This window comes from Chiloscyllium plagiosum, unplaced genomic scaffold (assembly GCF_037043375.1).
Source record: "Chiloscyllium plagiosum isolate Xiang-an unplaced genomic scaffold, Cpla_swu_hap1 HiC_scaffold_13, whole genome shotgun sequence".
Lineage (NCBI taxonomy): Eukaryota > Metazoa > Chordata > Chondrichthyes > Orectolobiformes > Hemiscylliidae > Chiloscyllium > Chiloscyllium plagiosum.
In genome coordinates this window covers 5,679,191-5,702,110 of record NW_028270151.1, presented here as the reverse complement: position 1 = coordinate 5,702,110, position 22,920 = coordinate 5,679,191, and the positions used below count along the sequence as shown (strand labels likewise).

The 22,920-nt window shown below is 46.0% G+C and overlaps 1 protein-coding gene across 1 annotated transcript in view; it reads right to left on the bottom strand.

The window, feature by feature from the left end:
* Positions 1 to 22,920, bottom strand: part of dner (delta/notch-like EGF repeat containing) — a 318,647-nt gene that overhangs the window by 12,165 nt on the left and 283,562 nt on the right. Inside the window, exons 8-10 of the mRNA XM_087993300.1 lie at positions 22,411 to 22,635; positions 13,126 to 13,248; positions 4,864 to 4,977 (exon numbers count right to left, since the gene is read on the bottom strand). Of these exons, the coding sequence (XP_087849426.1) occupies positions 4,864 to 4,977; positions 13,126 to 13,248; positions 22,411 to 22,635 (462 nt within the window). The remainder of the gene's footprint in view (positions 1 to 4,863; positions 4,978 to 13,125; positions 13,249 to 22,410; positions 22,636 to 22,920) is intronic.

The following is a 22,920-nucleotide window of genomic DNA, read 5'->3' as shown; positions in this document are numbered from 1 at the left end:
ACATGTACAAAGTCGCTGATATCTGATGTCATACAAAAGGAGAAAGTGAGGTCTGCAGATGCTGGAGATCAGAGCTGAAAATGTGTTGCTGGAAAAACGCAGCAGGTCAGGCAGCATCCAAGGTTCCTGAGGAAGGGCTCATGCCTGAAACATCGATTCTCCTGTTCCTTGGATGCTGCCTGACCTGCTGCGCTTTTCCAGCAACACATTTTCAGCAGATGTCATACAAAAGTCAGGATGAAGGACAGAAGCAGAAATAATAGAAACAGCCAGAAGAAAGGTGAATGTCCAGATCACTCCCCCCTCCCCCGACCATCTCCACCCTGGGGCTTCACTGCCAGAAACACAAAGCCCATCCCTCAGTCTGTGAACACTCAGGTTCCCCGTGTCCCCGCACGCTCGCACAGTCGGAGAGTCACCGTCTCTGCCGTCAGGTACCCCAGGCCCAGCCCCCACTGCTGGAACCATATTGCTATTCTTCACCATCTTACCTCCAACCATGTCATGGCCACCATGAGTCTCCTGAAGCTGATTACGTGAAAGATCATATTGACAGGATGAAATGAAGAGGGTTGGAGGAGAACTAATGCTCCAACTTTGGACTGCGAATAGGTCATGATTGGAATGAGATTGGCCGGATGGATCTCACTGAGTATGAGATAGTAAGGGCTGCGAATGCTGGAAGTCAGAGTCATAGGAGCAGGGAAGTCAACGTTTCAAGCCAAAACCCTTCATCAAGACCCACCCCACAACGTCGAATCTCCTGCTCCTTGGATGCTGTCTGACCTGCTGTGCTTTTCCAACACCACATCTATGACTCTGACTTCCAGCATCCACAGTCCTTACTGTCTCATACTCAGTGAGATCCACCCGGCCAATCTCAGTGCTTTTCCAGCCTCACATCTGTTGAGTATGAGTTCCCTTGTTGGGGCTGTTAGCCAGGGCCAACCAGAGAGCCCTGGCTGACAGAAGGACACAGGAGATTCAGAGACTCTGCTCACCCTAAGTACATGTACTCTGTAAATAAACAAAGACTTGGTGTTGGGATACTGGCCTCCATTGGAGTTATTTTGAAATATTTTGCAATTCTTTGTCTAAACCTTTCCATCAACCCACAAAACCTGGAGCAGAAATTTAGAATACCTTTTAAAGTCAGCATTTTATTTTGATCTTGTCTATCACAAACCATTTGTTGGTTACATTAATGTACAGCAGTCAGTCTGTTGGTAAGTTAGAGAAAATAAAACAACCCTACTGGTTTTGCTGGGCCTAAAAAGGGTGTTTAATTTTAAGTCCTCCCAAAGGGACCTGCACAGGCAAGATTTGAGGAACAGACAGTAATTTGTTCAGAGAGATTGGTTCAGTTTACTGCCTGTGTGTTGGTTTCAAATGGAATGTTTTGAAAACCAGCATAAACTAACACAGAAAGCTGACTGGTACTCGATTTAAATTGATTTGAAATCCCTTGGTAATTTGCACTGGCTCAGACGATTCTGATTGAATTGTAAACCAACAGAACTTGAATAGAAACTGACGCAAGTTTCATTTTTGTAGCAGCTTCCTGGATCTTCATGGTGTAGGAAGCATTTTGCACTTTAAGTCAGAGCTCTGGCCTGTGTACAATGACTGTGTCTGAATACTGTGGATTTCCTGTTAATTCACTTGGCCACCAAAATCACCTGGAGACATCACAATGCAGAAAGGCAGGCCAATAGGACCATGCACAGCTTATGCAAAGTCTCTGATCTTTTGGGTATTGTTTGAAATGAACAAAAAAATCAGATAGAATCCCGATAGTGTAGAAGCAGGCCATTCAGCCCATTGCATCCACACAAACCCTCCAAAGAGCATTCCATCCAGATCCACCTCCCTATACACATGACAATAAATTCAATTCAATTACATTACATTTGCCATGACTAATCCATGGACACTAGGGGCAATTTAGCGTGGCCAATCCTACTCTGCACATCTTTGGATTGTGGGAGGAAACCGGAGCACCCGGAGGAAACCCACGCAGACACAGGGAGAATGTGCAAACTCCACACAGACAGTCACCCGAGGCTGGAATCAAACCCGGGTCCCTGGTACTACTCCCAAAGCTCTGACCTCTACTCGCTGAGCTAACCAGCGGCACACAACCGTTTATATTCCTCTTGCATTGTCAGTACTCCTCATCTTATCCCTTCCCTCATTACAACCTTTCTCACTCCTCCCCCCCCGCCCCCCCACCCCCCGCCCTAGTCATCACAGTTACAGGGAATGGCTCATTATAAATGTGAGTGAGCATTGCCTTTTCTGAAGGTGACACATCAAACAGCAATCCTGGTTTCTCCCTTCCAGTTGCAGGGCTGTTTCCAATTTACTGCTTCATTGAATATTGGCTGGGTGTCTGTGGGACAAGTGTGTGTGTGTGAGAGTGTATGTGTGTGTGCGTGCGTGTGTATGCATGTATGTGCATGTGAGTGTGTGTATATCTGTGGCTGTGCGTGTGTGAGTGCATGTGTCTATGTCCGTGTGTGCGTGTGCGTGCATGTATATAAGTGCGAGTGTGTGTATTTGTGTGCTAATCAGTGCATGTGTGTGTGTGTCTGCGTGTGTGTTTGTGTGCGTGCGTGTGTCTGTGTGTGTATGTGTGTGTGTGTGTGTGTGTGTGCGGGCCTGTCTGTGTGTCTGTGAGTGTGTGTCTGTGTATGTGTGTGTGCCTGTCTGTGAGTGTGTGTTTCTGTGTGTGCATGTGTATGCATGTGCATGTGTGTGTGTCAGTGCGTGTGTACCTGTGTATGTGTGTATGTGCGTGTGCATAAGCACATGTGCGTGTATGTGTGTGTGTTTCAGTATGTGTGTGAGTACATTTATGTGTGTGTGTATGGCTGTGTGTGTGTGGCTGTCTGTGTGTGAGTGTTTGTGTGTCTGTGTGTGCACATGTGTATGCGTGTGTGCCCACGCGTGTCAGTGCATGTGTGCGTGTGCGAGTATGTGCATGCGCGTGTCAGTGCGTGTGTGCGTGTGCATGTGTGCGTATATGTGTGTGTGTTTGTGTGTTTCTGTGTGTGTGTCTGTGTATGTGTCCATGTGTGTTTGTGTATGTGTGTCTGCGTGTGTCTGCATGTGTCTGTGCGTATGTGTCTGTGTGTGAGTATGTGTGTGTGTGTCTGTGTGTGTGTGTTTCTGTGTGTGTGTGTTTCTGTGTGTATGCGTGTCTCTGTGTATGTGTGTGGAGTATGTGTGTGCCTGTGTGTGTATGTGTGTGAGTCTGTGTGTATGCGTGTCTCTGTGTATGTGTGTGTGTGCCTGTGTGTGTATGTGTGTGAGTCTGTGTGTATGCGTGTCTCTGTGTATGTGTGTATGTGTGTGCCTGTGTGTGCCTGTGTGTGTATGTGTGTGAGTCTGTGTGCATGCGTGTCTCTGTGTATGTGTGTATGTGTGTGCCTGTGTGTGCCTGTGTGTGTATGTGTGTGAGTCTGTGTGCATGCGTGTCTCTGTGTATGTGTGTGCCTGTGTGTGTATGTGTGTGAGTCTGTGTGTATGCGTGTCTCTGTGTATGTGTGTGTGTATCTGTGCGTGTGAGAGCATGTGTGTGTGTGCGTATGCCTGTGAGTCTGTGTGTGTGTGTGTGAGTCTGTGTGCATGCGTGTCTCTGTGTATGTGTGTATGTGTGTGCCTGTGTGTGTATGTATGTGAGTCTGTGTGTATGCGTGTCTCTGTGTATGTGTGTGTGTATCTGTGCGTGTGAGAGCATGTGTGTGCGTGCGTATGCCTGTGAGTCTGTGTGTGTATGTGTGAGTCTGTGTGCATGCGTGTCTCTGTGTATGTGTGTGTGTATCTATGCGTGTGTGAGAGCGTGTGTGTGTGCGTGCGTATGCCTGTGAGTCTGTGTGTGTGTGTGTGTGAGTCTGTGTGTATGCGTACCTCTGTGTATGTGTGTGAGTATGTGTGTGCCTGTGTGTGCCTGTGTGTGTGTGTGTGTGAGTCTGTGTGTATGCGTGTCTCTGTGTATGTGTGAGAGCGTGTGTGTGTGTGCGTATGCCTGTGAGTCTGTGTGTGTATGTGTGTCTCTGTGTGCGTGTGGTCGCTCATTCAGGCGAGAATTACCCTTTCATGTCGCATCTAGCGGTGAGTAAGTAAAGGAAAGTTGGCTGTTTGCGCTGCTGCTGCGGATTGTATTCCTTCTTCACATGAGGTTGACAGGTTGATCCGGCTTGTCATATATGGAATGGTCAAGGACTGTGGGTCTGTACTCGATTAGAGGGATGAGGGGGATCTGAATGAAACTTACAGAATACAGAGGGTCCTGAATGTGACAAAGATGTTTCCACCAGAAAATTCACTGGGGGTTAAATATGTGAGTTAAGAGTGAATTTAAACACTTCCACTGTAACCATGGAAGAGGCTTCTTTCAGGAATCATTAGATTCAGGGAGGCTTCTAGAGAACTGGAAAATGTAAAATTCCTGTTTAAGAAGGAAGAAAGGTAGAAGATGGGAAATTATAGCTTACAATGTCTTCATGATCATCATTAGATTTTTAATTCCAGACTCTTATTGAATTTACATTCAATTGTCTGCCATGGTGGGATTACAAATCCCATGTATTTGCAACATAAACCATCCAGACAAATGGGGAGATTTCTACCCCATCCTGACTTGGGCCTTGCAGCTCTGGGGAGTTTCTGGTCACCCATAAATATTGTTCAGTGACGGTAATACAATTAAAACCCTTTCATTTAGCACCCGAGGTACAGTTGAGAATAGGTGTTTTGTAAGGATTAAGGCAGATTAATGCTGAAGGGGATCTGCTCCCATAACAGTGAGAAGGTCGGGTTCCTTGGCCATTGAGCTAATTGCTATTCTGTACGACTTACCAGTAAATCCTGGGACACAAACACAAGTGGCATTCTGCTCCTTGCTGGTACAGGTGCCTCCATTCTGACAGCTGACTGCAGTACAGGGATCCTTATACAGGTCACAGTGCTGACCTGGAATTAGATGGAAGCAATATTACTTTATTTATGTACTGCCTTTAATGTAATCAAACATCCCAAGGCACTTCATTGGAGCATCATTAAACAGAATTTGACATCAAGCAACCAAAAGGGATGGCAACAATTTGCTCGGTGAGATAGGATTGATGGGCTGCCTGAGAGTAGAGAGTGGCCAGGGAGTTTGAAGAAGGGAGCACCAAGGCAACAGGGCAAAGTGATGAAGCCTAATGATTGATGAGAAACCAGGGTTGGTGGACTGTAGGGATGGAGAGATTAGGGAGGGGTGTTGCCAAGGGAGGATTTGTAAACAGGAACGGGAATTTTAAAAATGAGGCCATGTCACTTTGGGAGCCCAAAGGGTTCAGTGAGGGCAGACCTGATGTCTGAGGGCAACTTGTCGTGAGTTATCGAAGCTGCAGAGTTTTGGATGATTAAATCAATGCTTCTCAAGAAGTAATTGTACGGCTGTGGCTATAATAACAATAATAATAACAATAGTAAAAACAATAGTAATGGTATTGTTATTCAAGCGATATGTTTACAAGCTGCAGACTGAATTGAAGTGCAACTAGATTCATATCCGTGTCAAAGAATCACATGAAACACATGGAAACATGAAAGCGCTATGGACAAACAAAAATAGACAAAAGGTGCAGAAACTATACAATGAAAATCCATCCAATAAGAGGCTGGTCCTGGTATTACTGCTGGATACCCCTCAGTACTGACCAATGACTAAAGATCCTGCCTTGTTTTGGCTCCTTGGTTCCCAGGCTGTGGAAAGGGTGGCCTGAGATTCTGCCCCCTGTAGATCCTGGAATCAGCAGAGATCTAGCTCCAGGGGAATCAATGTGTCGCTGTATTAACCTGGTGTGTGCTTCCGGTTTAGTACCATCAATCTGGTGGGAAACTAACACAATCCACAGAGATAGCCGGGATTTATACATCCGTAATGTCTCACCTTCAGTTTTAGAATTGTTTCAAAACACAACTAGGGAAGAATTTCTGTTCTCAGAGAGAGTCAGATAATTAGAAAAAATTGTCAGCTGTGCAGAGGGTAAAACACGACAATTCTTCATATTGAGCCTGAGTGCTCTAATGAGAGAATTCTGTTACCAGGGGCCTGAGCTTGGAGAGACAGCGGCCTCTCTTTCATTCTTACGTTTGTATTTTTTTATAAGCTGTAAGACTTAGGAGCTGAATTAGGCCATTTGACCCATCAGGTCTGGTTCACCACGCGATCATGGCTGATATGTTTCTCAACCCCAATCTCCTGTCTTCTCCCTGTAACCTTTGATCCCCCTTTTGTTGAAAAATGTGATGCTGGAAAAACACAGCAGGCCAGGCAGCATCCGAGGAGCAGGAGAATCGACGTTTCGGGCATAAGCCCTTCTTCACCAATCAAGAACCTATCTCTGTCTTAAGTACACTCAATGACGTGGCCTCCACAGCCCTCTCTCTGGCAATGGGTTTCACAGATTCCCCACCCTCTGGCTGAAGAAATTCCTCCTCATCTCAGTTCTAAAGGGTCATCCCTTCACTCTGAGGCTGTGCCCTTGAGTCCTAGTTTCTCCTAGTTGTGGAAACCTCTTCTCCACGCCCACTCTATCCAGGCCGCTGAGTACTCTATTTCAATAAGATTCCCCCACCATCCCTCTCAACTCCATCGAATACAGACCCAGAGTCCTCAACCTCTCCTCATATGACAACCCCTCCGTCCCCAGGATTGGTCTTGTAAAGCTCTTGTGCACCCCCGCCCCCACAACGCCTGCACATCTTTCCTTAGATACAGGACCCAAAACTGCTCACAATATTCCAAATGTGGTCTGATCCTTATACAGGCTCAGCAATACACCAGTGCCCTTGTATTCTAGCCCTCTGGAAATGAATGCTGTCATTGCATTGGCCTTCCTAACTGCCAACTGAACTTGTATGTTAACCAGAAGAGAATTCTAAACTAGGACTCGCAAGCCCTAATGTACTTCAGATTTCTGAACTTTTCCCCATTTAGAAAATGGCCTCTGCCTCTATTCTTATAACTACTTTCCCGCACAATTTTATTATCTAAAAATCTGTCTTAATATTATGTTTTTTTTCTTCTGATTTACCTTCAGTTTGCCCCTATCTGTAACTGTGTAGTTGCCTCTGCTGATATTAATTTTCAATTTTCTGCATTGTATCTCAGTCTGATGTAGTGTCTGTGTGTGTGTGTGTGTATGTGAATACGTGTATCTGTGTGTGTACACATGTGTCTGTGCATGTGTGTATGTGTGGCTGTGTGCGTGTGTACATTTGCCTGTGTGTGTCGATGCGTGTGTGTGCGTATGCGTGTGTGTGCACACGTGTCTGTCTGTGTACATGTGAATCTGTGTGTGTGTTTGCGTGTGTGTCTGTGTGTGCATATCTGCATATATACGTGTGTCTATGCAAGTGTATGTGTGTGTACATGTGTCTAGAACAAAGGCCCTCCAAGCCTGAGCCAATCCAAACCTACTGTCTAAACCTGCCACCCAATTCCTCAGCATCTGGATCCCTCTGCTCCCCACCTACTCATGCATCTGTCCAGATGCATCTTAAATGAATCTACCGTGCCTGCCTCTACCACCTCTGCTGGCAACGCGTTCCAGATGCCCACCATCCTCTGTGTGAAGTACTTGCCACGTGTATCCTCCTTAAATTTTCCACCTCTCACCCTGAACGTGTGACCTCTTGTTATTGAATCCTTCACCCTGGGAAAAATGCTTGTCTCTATCACCCTGTCTATACCCTACATGATTTTGTAAACCTCAATCAGGTCCCCCCTCAATCTCCTTTTTTCTAATGAAAACAAACCTAACCTACTCAACCTCTCTTCATAGCTAACACCTTCCATACCAGGCAACATCCTTGTAAACCTTCTCTGCACCCTCTCCAAAGCGTCCACATCCCTTTGGTAATGTGGCGACCAGAACTGTACACAGTATTCTAAATGCGGCTGAACCAATGTCTTGTACAATGTTAACATGACTTACCAGCTCTTATACTTAATACCCCGTCCGATGAAGGCAAGCATACTATAAGCCTTCTTGACCACTCTATCCACCTGTGCAGCCACCTTCAGGGTACAATGGGCCTGAACTCCCGGATCTCTCTGCTCATCAACTATTCCCAAGGCTTTTCCGTTTACAGTATAGTTCACTCGAGAATTAGACTTCCCAAAATGCATCACCTGACATTTGCCTGCATTGAACTCCATCTGCCACTTCTCCGCCCAACTCTCCAGTCTATCTATATTCTCCTGTATTCTTTGACAGTCCCCTAGGCTTTCTGCTACTCCACCAATCTTCATGTCGTCTGCAAACTTACTGATCAGATCAACAATGGCCTCTTCCAGATCATTTATGCATCGAACAAGCAACTGTGGCCCCAGCGCTGATCCCTGTGGAACACGGCTGGTCACCTTTCTCCATTTTGACCTGTGTCTGTATCTGTGAGCGTGTGTGTGTGTGTGTGGTGGGTGGGGGGGGGAGTCAGACAGAATTCCTCCATCTGTCTCTCAGTGATGCTGTAGCATCCAGTGTCGGTCTAATGTTGAATATTGTTGAACAAGTTAAAGTTCTTTTTTTGACAGGTAGTGAGTGTGTGTCATATTTCCTTGATTCCACGGTAATCAGCATGATGGTTAAAAAACCATGATTGTGAGTTATTGTGCCCAGTGCTCTTACAGTTTACCACCAAAGAACATGATCTCAGAGTCAGGGATCGCTGAACACTTTAACTCCCCCTCCCACTCCACCAAGGACATGCAGGTCCTTGGCCTCCTCCATCGCCAGACCATGGCAACACGACGGTTGGAGGAAGAGCACCTCATCTTCCGCCTAGGAACCCTCCAACCACAAGGGATGAACTCAGATTTCTCCAGCTTCCTCATTTCCCCTCCCCCCACCTTTTCTCAGTCCCAGCCCTCAGACTCAGCACCGCCTTCTTGACCTGCAATCTTCTTCCTGACCTCTCCGCCCCCACCCCCTCTCCGGCCTATCACCCTCACCTTAACCTCCTTCCACCTATCGCATTCCCAACGCCCCTCCCCCAAGTCCCTCCTCCCTACCTTTTATCTTAGCCTGCTTGGCACACCCTCCTCATTCCTGAAGAAGGGCTTATGCCCGAAACGTCGATTCTCCTTCACCTTGGATGCTGCCTGACCTGCTGAGCTTTTCCAGCAACACATTTTTAAGATCACACAGTTAAAACAGAGATGAAGAGGAATTTCTTCTGTCAGAGGGGAATGAATCTGTGTAATTCTTTACTGCAGAGCTGGTTGAAACTAGGTCTTCAAGGATATTCATGGCTGAGATAGTCAGATTTTTAATCAATAAAGGAAATTGGAGTCGAGGACTATCAGATCAATCATGATCTCACTGAATACCAGGGCAGACCTAATGGGCTGCGTCCGTATGGTACAGATTCTATGATTCCAGGCCTTTCAGCTCATCCCAACCTTCTGAAGAGTAGGCCATCCACTACCCTATTCCTCCATTTCCCATAGCTAATCCACCTAACCTGCACATCTTGGGAGGGAAACTGGAGCACCCTGAGGAAATCTGCACAGGCACAGGGCAAATGAACAAACTTTGCACAGACAATCACCCGAGGGTGGAACCGAACCCAGGACCCTGGAGCTGTGAGGTAGCAATGCTGACCACTGAGCCACTGTGCCACCTACTTCAACTTGCATGTCTTACAGTTTTATAATGACAACTCAAGAGCAATAGCAGCTTCTGTAGGATGATCTATTGTTGATAGTTTTGTACAAAGTGTGGCAGGGGGCAGGGTTGCCATGGGAATGACAGCAAGGCAAAAGGCCTGAGGGAATGTAAATTGGAGAGAGTGTACCTTCGACCTGTGCACAGGTTTGAGAAAGTAACCAAGTGGGTCCATTCGGAACTGATAGAGCAAATCCGTGAAGTGCGTCTAACATCAGAAAAGTGTGTCTAATATCAACAGGAGATTTAGCAGAGTAAAGTGTGCAGTGATAGGTTCCAACTGCAGGATAATTTCAGTTGTACAGAAACATCACGGATAGAAGCAGGAGTAGGCCATTTGGCCCCTCGAGCCTGCTCCATCATTCAATGTAATCATGGCTGATCATGGAACTCAATATCCTAATGTCATTCTCCCCCATATCTCTCAATCTCTTTAGCCACAAGAACTATATCTACCTCCTTCTTGAAACCACACAACATCTTGGCCTTAACTGTTCTCTGTGATAGTGAATTCCACAAGCTCCCTACTCTCTGGGTGAAGAAATGTCTCCTCATCTCTGTTCTAAAAGGTTTACCCTTTATCCTTAAACTTTGACCACTACTTCTGGATTCCCCCACCATCAGGAACATTCTTCCTGCAGCTAACTGGTCTAGTCCTGTTAGAATTTTATAGGCTCCTGTGAGATTACCCCTTCGTTATACCTTAACCCTAAACTCCAGTAAATACAACCCTAACCGACTCAATCTCTCCTCACACTCCAGTCTAGCCATCCCATGAATCAGTGAGGGTGAAGGGGTGGGTGGGGGCTGAGCTCAGGGGGTAGAGGACTCAGGATGGGGAGGGGAGCTTGGGAGTGGGAGAGTGGCACTGAGCTCTGGTTGGTGGAAGGGGTTGGGTGGGGGAGGGGAACTTGGGGTGGGGGAGGGGTGCTCGGGATGGGGGAGGGGTGCTCGGGATGGGGGAGTTACCCTAATCTCTGGTTGGTGGAAGGGGAGGGCTGGAGGGGTGGGGCGGATGTTAAAGGCCTTCTCGATGGGTGGGAGGGGATATCTCTGGTTTCAGTTCCTGCCCCTGCTGATGGTGCAGGAGACCTCTCCATCAATCCCAGAAAGGAAGGTGATAACTGAGCCCAGTTCCAGGCACCTAGTTTGTGTTCCTGTTCTCTGACACATCATGGCTTCATTTCAGTTCTTTCCTTTTTTGGTCTCCCTATCCCACCTGAAACGATATCTCAGCCTGGCAATGGGGGACTGGGAGGATGGACAATGCTGAACTGTTCAGAGAACCCTCTAAAGGCTGTCCTGAGGATATCCAAGAGTTAGTTCCCTCTCCTTTTGGTGACTGACATTAGCCTCTTCATCACAGAACCATGTGGCCAGGAAAATGGCTGCGTGGGCCATGTCCAAGTGAATTGATACCCATCAATGTAACAGCAATAGATTGTCACCCTTTTACAATCAGCCTCAGAAACCTGCAACTCTGCACTCCGTGGAATGATATATACATTTTGAAATCTCACACTTCAAGGAGCTAAAGGCAACATATAAATTATATCAGCGAGTTTTGAGATGATTTGTAGCTCAGATTGAGGTTCTGGAAGTAGGTTTGCTCGCTGAGCTGGAAGGTTCATTTTCAGACATTTTGTCACCGTACTAGGTAACATCTTCAGTGAGCCTCTGGATGAAGCACTGCTGATGTTTCCTGCTTTCTATTTATATATTTGGGTATCTTTGGGAAAACCCAAAGAAACCCAATCACATAAATATATGAGGATACAAAATAGGGACAGGGCTAGGCCATTAGCCCTTTGATCCTGTTCCGCCTTTCAATATAATCCTGGCTGATCATCCAACTCAGTCCCCTGTTCCTGCTTTCTCCACATACCCTTTGATCCCTTTAGCCTTCAGGAACCATATCAAACCCCTTCCTGAAAACATCTCATGTTGAGGCCTCAATCACTCTCTGTGGCAGTGAATCCCTCAGGGCCCCCCACTTTCTGGGTGAAGACATTCCTCCTCCTCTCAGTCCAAAATGGCCGCTCCCGTGTCCTTAGACTGTGAGTCCCTGGTTTTGGACTCGCTGGTCTTTGGGAAAATTCTTCCTTTGTTTACCCTTTCGGGGCCTGTTAGAGTTTTATACATCTCTCTAAGATCCCTAATATCCTGATCAATCCAGCCTCTCTTCAGATGTCAGTCCTGCCATCCCAGAAATCAGTGTTCATGCTTGACCGCCCTCAATCCTGCTGTCTATCACCACCCCCACCACCTCCACCACCTCCAACGCACCCCACCCTGAGTGACCATGGCCTCCCTTGACTGCTCAGGGCTCTCAAACAGGACCAGTTTCCTGGATGGCTGTCTGTCCTAGATGAGAGAGGAATGGTTGACTATCCAAGAAGGTGTAAAGTTGTTGAGGATGGGTTATTAAGTACATTCAAGGCTGAGATAGACAGAAATTTCATCGGGAAAGGAATCAGGGTTATGGGAAAAGGACAGGGAAGTGGAGTTGAGGATCATCACATCAGTCATGATCTCATTGGTGGAGTAGAATCGATGGGCTGAATGGCTTACTGCTGCTTCTACATTTTACGGTGTTAAGTGAGTGAGCACTGAGAAAACAAGCTGAGAGACTTGGAATGGACCCTGTTCTGATGTATAAGATGGGTAAAAAAAAAATTAGCATTGCAGGGAATGGTGTTGGTGAGCTCAGGGTGCAATATTGAAGTGCAGAGGTGAGTCCTAACTGTGCCCTGGTGATATGGTGAGGCTGTGCCCTGGTGATATGGTAAGGCTGGTGTCCTGGTGATATGGTGGGGCTGGTGCCCTGGTGATATGGTAAGGCTGTGCCCTGGTGATATGGTAAGGCTATTGCTCTGGTGATATGGTGAGGCTGTGCCCTGGTGATATGGTGAGGCTTGTGCCCTGATGATATGGTGAGGCTGGCCAGTGCCAACCTCCTTGCGTGGAAGGTGTTGGTGGTCACTGCTCATGGAGGTAGCCCTCAGGTTGTTGGGGAATGATGGCTAAGAAGGATACTTGGTGAGGTGCTAGGTACCCACTCAGATTTCCCCATCTCATTCCTCTCCAGTGCCTGGGAGGTCAGGAAACTGCAGACCAACGAGCTGAGGTTAGGTAATAATGAGATGCGAAGACATGCAAATTGTGAGGTTCCAGCCTTGCCATGAAAACCTTGAGAGGAAAGTCAGACTTCTTTAAAGCAATCTCTTTTCTCCCATTCTCACCTTATCTTACTCGACAAAGTGTCCAGGGGCTGGGAAAGTTCCACCCACAGACACTCATAGAGTCACCGATATCTACCACAATGTGCAAGGCCCTTCAGCCCATCACATCCGTGCTGGTCAAAAACAACCACCTCATGATTCTAATCTGAGTGACCTACCTTCATACTCATCAGGACACAGGCATTCGTACCCATTCACCAAGTCTTTGCAGGTGCCTGAATTCTGACAGGGCTCTGAAAGGCATTCATCATCTTCCTCCTCACAGTATAACCCGTGGTAACCTGCAGAGAATGAGGTTCCATATTACAACTGGAACATACACCTGTACCAATAATTGCTTCTGAATGTAGCTGAAGGTGAGCCTGAAGGCAAAAGGCAGTAATTAATCGACATTAATATAGATTGAGACAATTAAACAGAAATATGGCCTGAATTGTAACTAGGGCAATTTTGCACATTAGACCTGCCCCATCTAGGTACTGTTTTGAAATTGCCCAAACTAACGATACAACCCAGAATAACTGATTGCAGTTTACACACATGGAATATGTGGTACAGAAATATGACATTCAGGCAAATCAGTGATACATTTCCCAATTATCCTCATCACCCCCTCTCAGTATAACCTTCCACCTCTTTTCTCCTGCATGGATTTGTCTCAGTCCCAGTTAAACACTTTGATGCTCCCTGCCTGAACCACACATTGTGGGAGCATGTTCCACATTATAAACACCCTAAGAAGTTAGGTTCTGAATTCCCTATTGGATTTATTTTATTCACTTGTGGAATGTGGGTGTCACTGACTGGGCCAGCATTTATTACCCGTCCCTAGTTGCCCCTTGAGAGGGTGGGGTTGAGCTGACTTCTTGAACTGCTGCAGTCCATGTGCTGTAGGTTGACCCACAATGCCCTTAGGAAGGGAATTCCAGGATTTTGACCCAGCGGATTTCCTGTCTAACATTGGAAGCCTCTAGATTTGATGTTCCCTAAGAGTCTCTCAATTTCAGCTTCTGTAAAAACACCCATTCTGGTAATGTCACAGTTAGGGAAGGTGACGGCCAAATGGTGTTATCAATCCAGAGATCTAAGTAATGTGCTGGGGACCCAGGTTCAAATCCTTCTATGGCAGATGGTGGAATTTGAATTCAATAAAAAATAAGAATCTCCCGATGACCATGACATCATTGTTGATTGTCAGAAAAACTCACCTGGTTCACTAATGCCCTCCAGAGAAGGAAATCTGCCATCCTCATCTGGTCTGGGGCCTGGGGCCAACATTGTCTCACAGACTAGTCACAAAACAGCCTAGCATAGTCATACTCGCAGTATCAAACCTTACAGACACTGTCCCACACCCCATCATCACTATCCCTGGTTATGTCCTGTCCCACTGGCAGGACAGACCCAGCAGAGGTGGCAGCACAGTGGTATACAGTCGGGAGGGAGTTGCCCAGGGAGTCCTTGATGTTGTCTCTGGACGCCATGAAGTCTCATGGCTTCGGCTGAAGAATCACATCTCCTCCATGTTGAACAACACTTGGAGGAAGCACTGATGGTGGGAAGGGTGCAAAATGTACTCTGGGTGGGGGCTTTCAATGTCCACTACCAAGAGTGACTCGGCAGCAGCGTGGCTGATCGAGCTGGTCTGGTCCTAAAGGATAAAACTGCTAGACTGGGTCTGCGATAGGTGGTGAAGGAACCAACAAGAGGAAAAAATATATACTTGACCCCACATCCTTACCAATCTGCTGGCTGCAGATATATCTGTCCATGACAGTACAGGTGAAAGTGACCACTGCACTGTCCTTATGGAGACATAGTCCTGCCTTCACATTGAGAATACCCTCAATCATGTTGAGTGTCATGATCACCGTGCTAAATAAGACAGACTTTAAACAGATCGAGCAACTCAAGACTGGGCATCCATGAGGCACTGTGGGTCATTAACAGCAGCAGAATTGTACTCAAGCACAATCTGTAATGTCATGGCCCGGCATATTCCCCACTCAACCATTACCACCAAGCCAGGGGATCAACCCTGGTTCAATGGAGAGTGTAGGAGGACATGCCAGGAGCAGCACCAGGAATACCTGAAGATAAGGTATCAACCTGGTGAAGCTACCAAACGGGACTACTTGCCAAACAGTATCAGCAGCAAATGACAGACAGAGCTAAGCGATCTCATAACCAATGGATCAGATGTAAGCTCTGTAGTCCTTCCACATTAAGTGGTGAATGGTGGTGGACAATTAAACAACTCCCTGGAGGAGGCGGCTCCACAAATATCCCCATCCCCAATGATGGAGGAGCCCAGCACATCAGTGTAAGAGATAAGACTAATACATTTGCAGCAATCTTCAGTCAGAAGTACCAAGTGGATGATCCATCTCAGCCTCCTCCAGTGGTCCCCACCGTTACAGATACCAGTCTCCAGCCAATTCGATTCACACCGCATGATACTAAGGAATGGTTGAAGGCACTGGATACTGCAAAGGCAATGGGCCCTGATAACCCATTCTGGCAACAGTACTGAAGACTTGTGCTCCAGAACTTGCCGCTCCCCTAGCCAAGCTTGTCCAGTACAGTTACAATACTGGCATCTACCTGACAATGTGGAAAATTGCCCAGCTATGTCCTGTACACAAAAAGCAGGACAAATCCAACCTGGCCCATTATCATCCAATCAGTCTACTCTCCATCATCAGTAAAGTGATGCAAGGGGTCAGTAACAGAGCTATCAAGCAGCACCTGCTCAGCAATAATCTGCTCAGTGACGCCCAGCTTGGGTTCCCCCAGGGCCACTCAGCTCCTGACCTCATTACAGCCTTGGGTCAAACCTGGATAAAAGAGCTGAATTCCAGAGGGGAGGGGAGAGGGACAGCCCTTGACAGGAAAGCTGCATTTAACTGAGTGTGGCATCACAGAGCCCTAGTAAAACTGGAATCAGTTGGTATCAGGGGGCAAACTCTCCAGTGGTTACAGTCATAGCTGACACTTGTTCTTGTGAATGTAGATTGTAGCGCTAAGGCTACATTAGCAACTGCGTTGTCCCCCTCTAGGGTGCAGAAAACACTAAATGTTTTCATGTAAGAAGGTTCAACCAGCACAATCCCAACACCAACACAGTCTACACCGTCTCTGGGATTATGGTTTACACAGCAGCAGGAGGAGAACTACCCCTGGCCAATGACTCCATTTTAAGGGAATTTATAGACATGAACTGATTTCCTTTCCAGGTTATACCGGGGACATCTTAAAATACGTTTCAGTCTGTGAAAAATGCACAGCATGACATCTTCTGTGAGTTTGGTTGTTGAGTTTTTCAGCATCCACAAAAATTTTACAAGAGAAAACAATTTGCAAAGTGCCAACTGATACAAGCAATGGCCAAGCCTCTTGTTTTGATCTCACCGTTTTCAAAGCAAACTTTAACCTGGTGATGTTGCACCTCAGCTGCTGCAGTTACCTTTCATTCATTCATTGTTGCAGCACCACTGGCTGGGCCTGCATTTATCGCCCATCCCTAATTGCCCAGAGGGCAGGAAAGAGTCAACCACATTGCTGTGGGTCTGAAGTGACATGTAGGCCAGACCAGGTAAGGATGGCAATTTTCCGTAGACATTAGTGATGGTTTTTTTCCAAAAGCTAACAATGATTTCATAATCATCATTAGACTCTCAAATTCCAGATTGAGGTCAAGTTACACCATCTGCTGCTGTAGCAGGATTTGAACCTGGGTCTCCTGGATTAATAGTCCAGCAACAATAGCATGAGACCATTGCCTTCCCCAAACAATTAGACCATAAAGCCATAAGATGACACAGCAGAATTAGACCTTTTGGCCCATCAAGTCTGCTCTGCAATTTGATCATGGCTGATTATGTTTCTCAATCTCATTCTTCTGCCATCTCTCTGTACTAATCTCTTTACTAATCACGTGTCCAGTCTCATCACCAGTAGATCACAGGCTCCCCAAATTAAACCTTGGAATGTTTTCTGCTCCGAATCCTGTCACAGATAAGCACGTAAAGTTCCAATGGTGAGACGGAAGTAAACCTGACTAGATCTGAATTAGTTGGGATGGGACTATTCCGAAGTTCAGGAGAAGTGGATACATTGCCCATCAGGTACTGACTGCGATGCCTGGGAACTCCTTTAGATCCCTCGTAATTAAAATAGGAAACTTCTCTTTCATTGTTTTAAACTCACTTTCCAACCAGTGATTAGTATAATATCATTCCAACTGTATGTTCCATAGATAATAAGCAACATTTCTATTGGAAATATAACACAAAAAGATCGCTCATTTTAAACAATTGTGACAGTTCTGTGCAGGTCAATAGATGGCAGTATTAAACTATAACACATCTGTTTTGGAGCTGGAAACAAATATTGAAAAACACTCAGTCCTCTGGAGAAGATAACATTATGAATTCATGAAGGGCTTTTGCCCGAAACGTCAATTCTCCTGCTCCTCGGATGCTGCCTGACCTGCTGTGCTTTTCCAGCCCCACTCTGATCTAAACTCTGGTTTCCAGCATCTGCAGTCCTCACTTTTGCCATTATGAATTCGCCTCCATCCTAAAGGTGTGTTCATTAGTGTCCAACCCAGCCCACAGGAGAAGGCAGAACCAATTGCCCTGCAGTGCTCACAAATAACCTTTCTCATGTGCTTCATAAGTGCTGACATTTTTAATTACATTTAATATGAGCTTGCAAGTTACTATTACCAATAACTATTGTTATGCTGTGCTCTTAACAAGTTGTTATTACACTGGGTTGGTGTCTCTGCACAAACAGATTCAAACCCCAGTTCTGTTTCAATCAGCCAATTCTATTAGAGTCATAGAGACATACAACACATAAACAGACCCTTCGGCCCAACTTATCCATCCTGACTAGGTTTCTTAAACTAAACTAGTCCCATTTGCCTGTATTTGGCCCATATTCTTCTAAACCCTTCCTATCCATGTAACTGTCCAAATGTCTTTTAAATGGTGTAATTGTACCCAACTCCACCACTTCCTTTGGCAGCTCGTTCCATACATGCACCACCCTCCATGTGAAAAAGTTGCCCCTCAGACCCCATAAAGTTTTTTCCCCTCTCACCTTAAACCCATGCCCTCTAGATTTGAACTCCCCCCACCCTGGGGAAAAGACCTTGGCTATTCACCCGATCCACACTCAAGCTGATTTTATAAACCTCTATAAGGTCACCCCTCAGCCTCCAATACTTTGGGCAAAAATGTCCCAACAGATTCAGCTGCTCCATCTAGCCCAAACCCTCCAGTCTTGGTAACATCCTTATAAACCTTTTTTTGTGCCCTTTCTAATTTAATAACATCCTTCTTATAGCAGGGTGACCAGAAGTAGAATTTATCCTCAATGTAAAATCAGAATAAATCTATTTGAATTTTTTTTTTAATAACCTTCCTGCATTATGGAAAATATTAGCATCTTAAAGGAGTAAGAGTAGGAGTCAATGTTGGAGTTATACAGAGTTCAAAGTTTGTGCGAAGATTTGTAGCTCGGGTGCTCGTTGTTGTGGTTCTGTTCGCCGAGCTGGAAGTTTTTGTTGCAAACGTTTCGTCCCCTGGCTAGGCGACATCATCAGTATAAACACAGGAGGAAACATCAAAGAAGCGCTTTGCAGGAGGCTCCCAAGCACTGATGATGTTGCCTAGCCAGGGGACGAAACGTTTGCAACAAAAACTTCCAGCTGGGCGAACAGTTATACAGAGTGTTGGTTCGGTCACAGCTGGAGGACTGTGTGCAGTTCTGGTCTCCTCACTCCAGCCGGGATGTGATAGCACTGGAGGGGCTACAGAGGAGATTCACCAGAATAGAACATAGAACATTCCAGCACAGTACAGGCCCTTCAGCCCTTGATGTTGTGCCAACCTGTGGAACCAATCTGAAGCCCACCTATCCTACACTATTCCATTGTCATCCATATGTTTATCCAATGACCATTTAAATGCTCTTAAAGTTGGCGAGTCTACTACTGTTGCAGAATGTTGTCTGGGATGGAGAAATTGAGCCATAAGTAGAGACTAGATAGGATTGGATTGTTTTCTTTAGAGCAGAGAAGATTGAGGGGGGACATGATTGAGGTGTGTAAGATTATGAGGGGTTTAGGCAGGGTGAATGGAGAGCAGCTGTTCCCCTTGGCTGAGAGGTCAATCACAAGAGGGCATTGTTTTAGGGTAAGGGGCAGGAGGTTCAGAGGGGATCTGGGAAAAACCAAATTCACTCAGCAGCTGGTGGGAATCTGGAATCTGGAAACCACACAACCTTTTAAAAAATATTTGGATGAGCACTTCAAACATCATACCATTCAATGATACGTGACAAGTGCAGGAAATTGGGATGAGCGCACTTTTAGTGGTAGTTCTGTCAGTGCAGACACAATGTGCTGAAGGGGCTTTTCTACACTGTACAAATGTATGAAGCAATGGGACCTTGAAATTCGAGAGTGAGACATTAAGGTATTTTGTAAAATTACTGATTAGGCATAAAGGCCTGGTGTTGTGAACCAGTTGGAAATTCACAAAGATATTGAGTACAGGAGTTGGGAGGTCATGTTGCGGCTGTACAGGACATTGGTTAGGTACTTTTGGAATATTGAGTGCAATTCTGGTCTCCTTCCTATCGGAAAGATGTTGTGAAACTTGAAAGTGTTCAGAAAAGATTTACAAGGATGTTGCCAGGATTGGAGGATTTGAGCTATAGGGAGACGCTGAACAGACTGGGGCTGTTTTCCCTGGAGTGTTGGAGGCTGAGGTTAATAAAATCATGAGGGGCATGGATAGGGTAAATAGACAAAGTCTCTTCCCTGGGGTGTGGGAGTCCAGAACTAGAGGGCATAGGTTTAGGGTGAGAAGGGAAAGATATAAAAGAGACTGAAGGGACAACTTTTTCACACAGAGGGTGGTACGTGTATGGAATGAGCTGCCAGAGGATGTGGTGGAGGTTGGTACAATTACAGCATTTAAAAGGCATCTGGATGGGTATATGAATAGGAAGGGTGTGGAGGGATATAAGTCAAGTGCTGGCAAATGGGACTAGATTAGGTTAGGATATCTGGTTGGTATGGACAAGTTGGACCGAAGGGTCTGTTTTCGTGCTGTACATCTCTATGACTCTATCTAAATGTAGTTAAACACATGTTCTGAGAGGTAATGCCAATCACAGCATCCAATGGTCTGGAGCGAGAGAAGGCCTCAATGTGAATACATGAAGTGATTGTGAGACTGCGCTGAAAGAAGATGGCATTGCCGGAGTCATCAAGAATAAAACAAAATTAGGAAACTGTCTTGTGCAAGTCTTTGATTAGACGTTGTTGGAATTTTCTGCTGAGAGATTGGAGAGGTTAAAGCTCCTACATGACCACAATATGATGAAGCAACACCCTCTGAGGGTGATCAGTAAGATCTGAGAGACATCGACGTGGTCTGTCCAATAAGGCTCAGAAACATGGGGCTTTTCATCCTCCAAAAACTTAGAGTTTAAGTTGAGAAACTTTGGTCAACTCCTTTAAAATAATCATCGTAATAGACACATACATGCGGTTTGTGAGTTCTTGTAGCACAATGGGTCATGTCCCTCACTCCCCTGGGTCTGAGCCACACAAGGGTTATATAGAAGCAAAATAAATCCAAAATAAAATGTCAATCCAAACTAAAATCAGCGAATGCTGGAGAAACTCAGCAGGTTTGGCAGCGTGAATGGAGAGAGAAACAGAGTTAATGTTTTTTAAGTCTAAAGTGAGCGCTCCAGGACTCAATGACCATAGAAGGTGCATTCATAACCTGGTCGATCAGCAAAGTATTGACATACACCTTTGACAGGCAGTAAGAGAAGGAGAGCTATCTGGTCAGTCACCTCATAGAAAACAAATTGGCACCTTTACCGTCATGGGATTCTATACATTCAATTCCAAGATAGACAAATGTTTAATCAGTGAAGGGCTATAGGGAAATAACAGGAAAGTGTAATTGAGGATTATCATATCGCCATGATCTCACTGAATGGCAGATCAAACTCGATGGGCTGAATGACCTTCTGTTGCTCCTATGTGGTACAGCCTTCTGGTCACTGCAGCTCCCAACTACAACAATCTGCTAATGCCTCAGTTCTCAATGAAACACAGACTCTGTGAGGGGGCAGTTAGCTCAGTTGGCTGGATTGGATTGACCCTTGCCCCATTGCAGTTGTGGGTGGAGTTGAGCCCTGCCCCCTTGCCCTGTCTGTGGTGGAGATTGTGCTGTCATGGCTCAGGGCTGCCTTCGGGGCGCAGTGTACTGGAAAGCTGAAGGCTACCTGAGTTAGGTAGATCTGAGAGGACTGGGGACATGGGAATAAATTACATCAGGATAGAACCAAGCTAGATGTCAGGAGCAACTCTTTGCAAAGTGAATTTCTAAACTATGAGCTGTGTTTCTGACTCAGGCACACAGTGCTGATGGAATGCATATTTTCCAATAGGCAGCTGAGTATCTCTAAGTCTCTGATCCAGTGGGTAATGTCGGTCTGGAAGGTACTGCCTGGAAATGTGGGGAGAGCTGGTTCAGTTGAATCTTTTTTGGGGGTGGGGGGGTCTATTGGATGGTTATTGAGATTAAAACAATATGCCAGGCTTATGGGGCAAAAACAGGAGATTGGCACTGGGTAATGATGCTCAGTTAATGAGCTGGAGCAGGGATAATGGGTCAAATGGCCTCCTTCTGTCCTGTGACTGAGATCTCAGAATTTCAAGTGTAGGCGCACTGCTGGTCACTCACTTTAATCTCCTAAACATTCGTGATCGACTTTGAGATTGGCACAAAGTATTGCAAAGTGATTTTCACCTCTCAAATTGATCTTGAGGTTTCTTTTCTCTCTGTCCTGTGCCTGTTTTGGGAGATTCTGTAACTGTCTAGGTTGTACCATTCAGATACAGGCCAGGCCAGATAGATCAGCTGTCTTCCTATTTACCCCTGACAAAAACAGAAACTCAGCAGGTCTGGCAGCATCTGGAGAGAGAGAGAACAGAGTTATTCCAAATCCAGTGACCTTTCTCCAGAGTTCAGTTCTTCATAAGGGTGACTGGACTCTAAAGCTCTGATTTCTCTCTCCATTATAACTACCTGACCTGAGGAGTTTCTCCAGCAGTTTCTGATTTTTGTTTGTTTCAAATCTTCAGCATCTACAGTGCCTTCCTACTTAATTAGTCAGTACATTTGAATGACTGGTTGCTGTTATTTTGTCCCTGATTACTGTGAATTTTTATTTAATGATATTTAATGGGTCACACCCCACGCCCACCACCACCACTTCAACCAAGTTTGCAACAATCCCATGGGACTGTCTGAAAGGGAGCTTCCTTCAAATGCAGCGGTCCCTTTATCCTGGAATGAAAAGATTCACAGTGCCGTGATGCGGAAAAGGAGCAAAACTCATACCTGGGGCACACAGACACTTGTAACTGGTGCCAACCCCGTGGCAGATTCCATGGGCACAGGGACTGAGGGCACAGAAGTCAATGAGCTGTGTGCAGAGAGGTCCAGTGTAGGCAGGACTGCAGTTACAACTGTAGGATGTGCCATCGGTGAAGCAAGTCCCATTGTTCTGGCATGGCAACAAGGCACAGGGATCGATCCTCTGCTCACACACCAGGCCAGTAAAACCTGTCAGGAGAATCACAGACAAGAATTTTAACTACAAGCCAGGTAAATGGAGTGGGATATACCCATACTTAGACATACAAATTGGAGGGGTGGGGGGAGGGAACATTTTCTTGTGCTTTCCTCCATGTTGCTGCTTCAGCTACAGCGTACATCCCTGTGAATAAACAGGGTTTAGATGTACCGCCCCTGAAACTATAATGACTGAGAGGAGGAAACCCCAAGGACTATTGGCCACTCCAGAAACAACTGGGAACAATCATTGATGTTGTGTGAGGGAGATGCTCT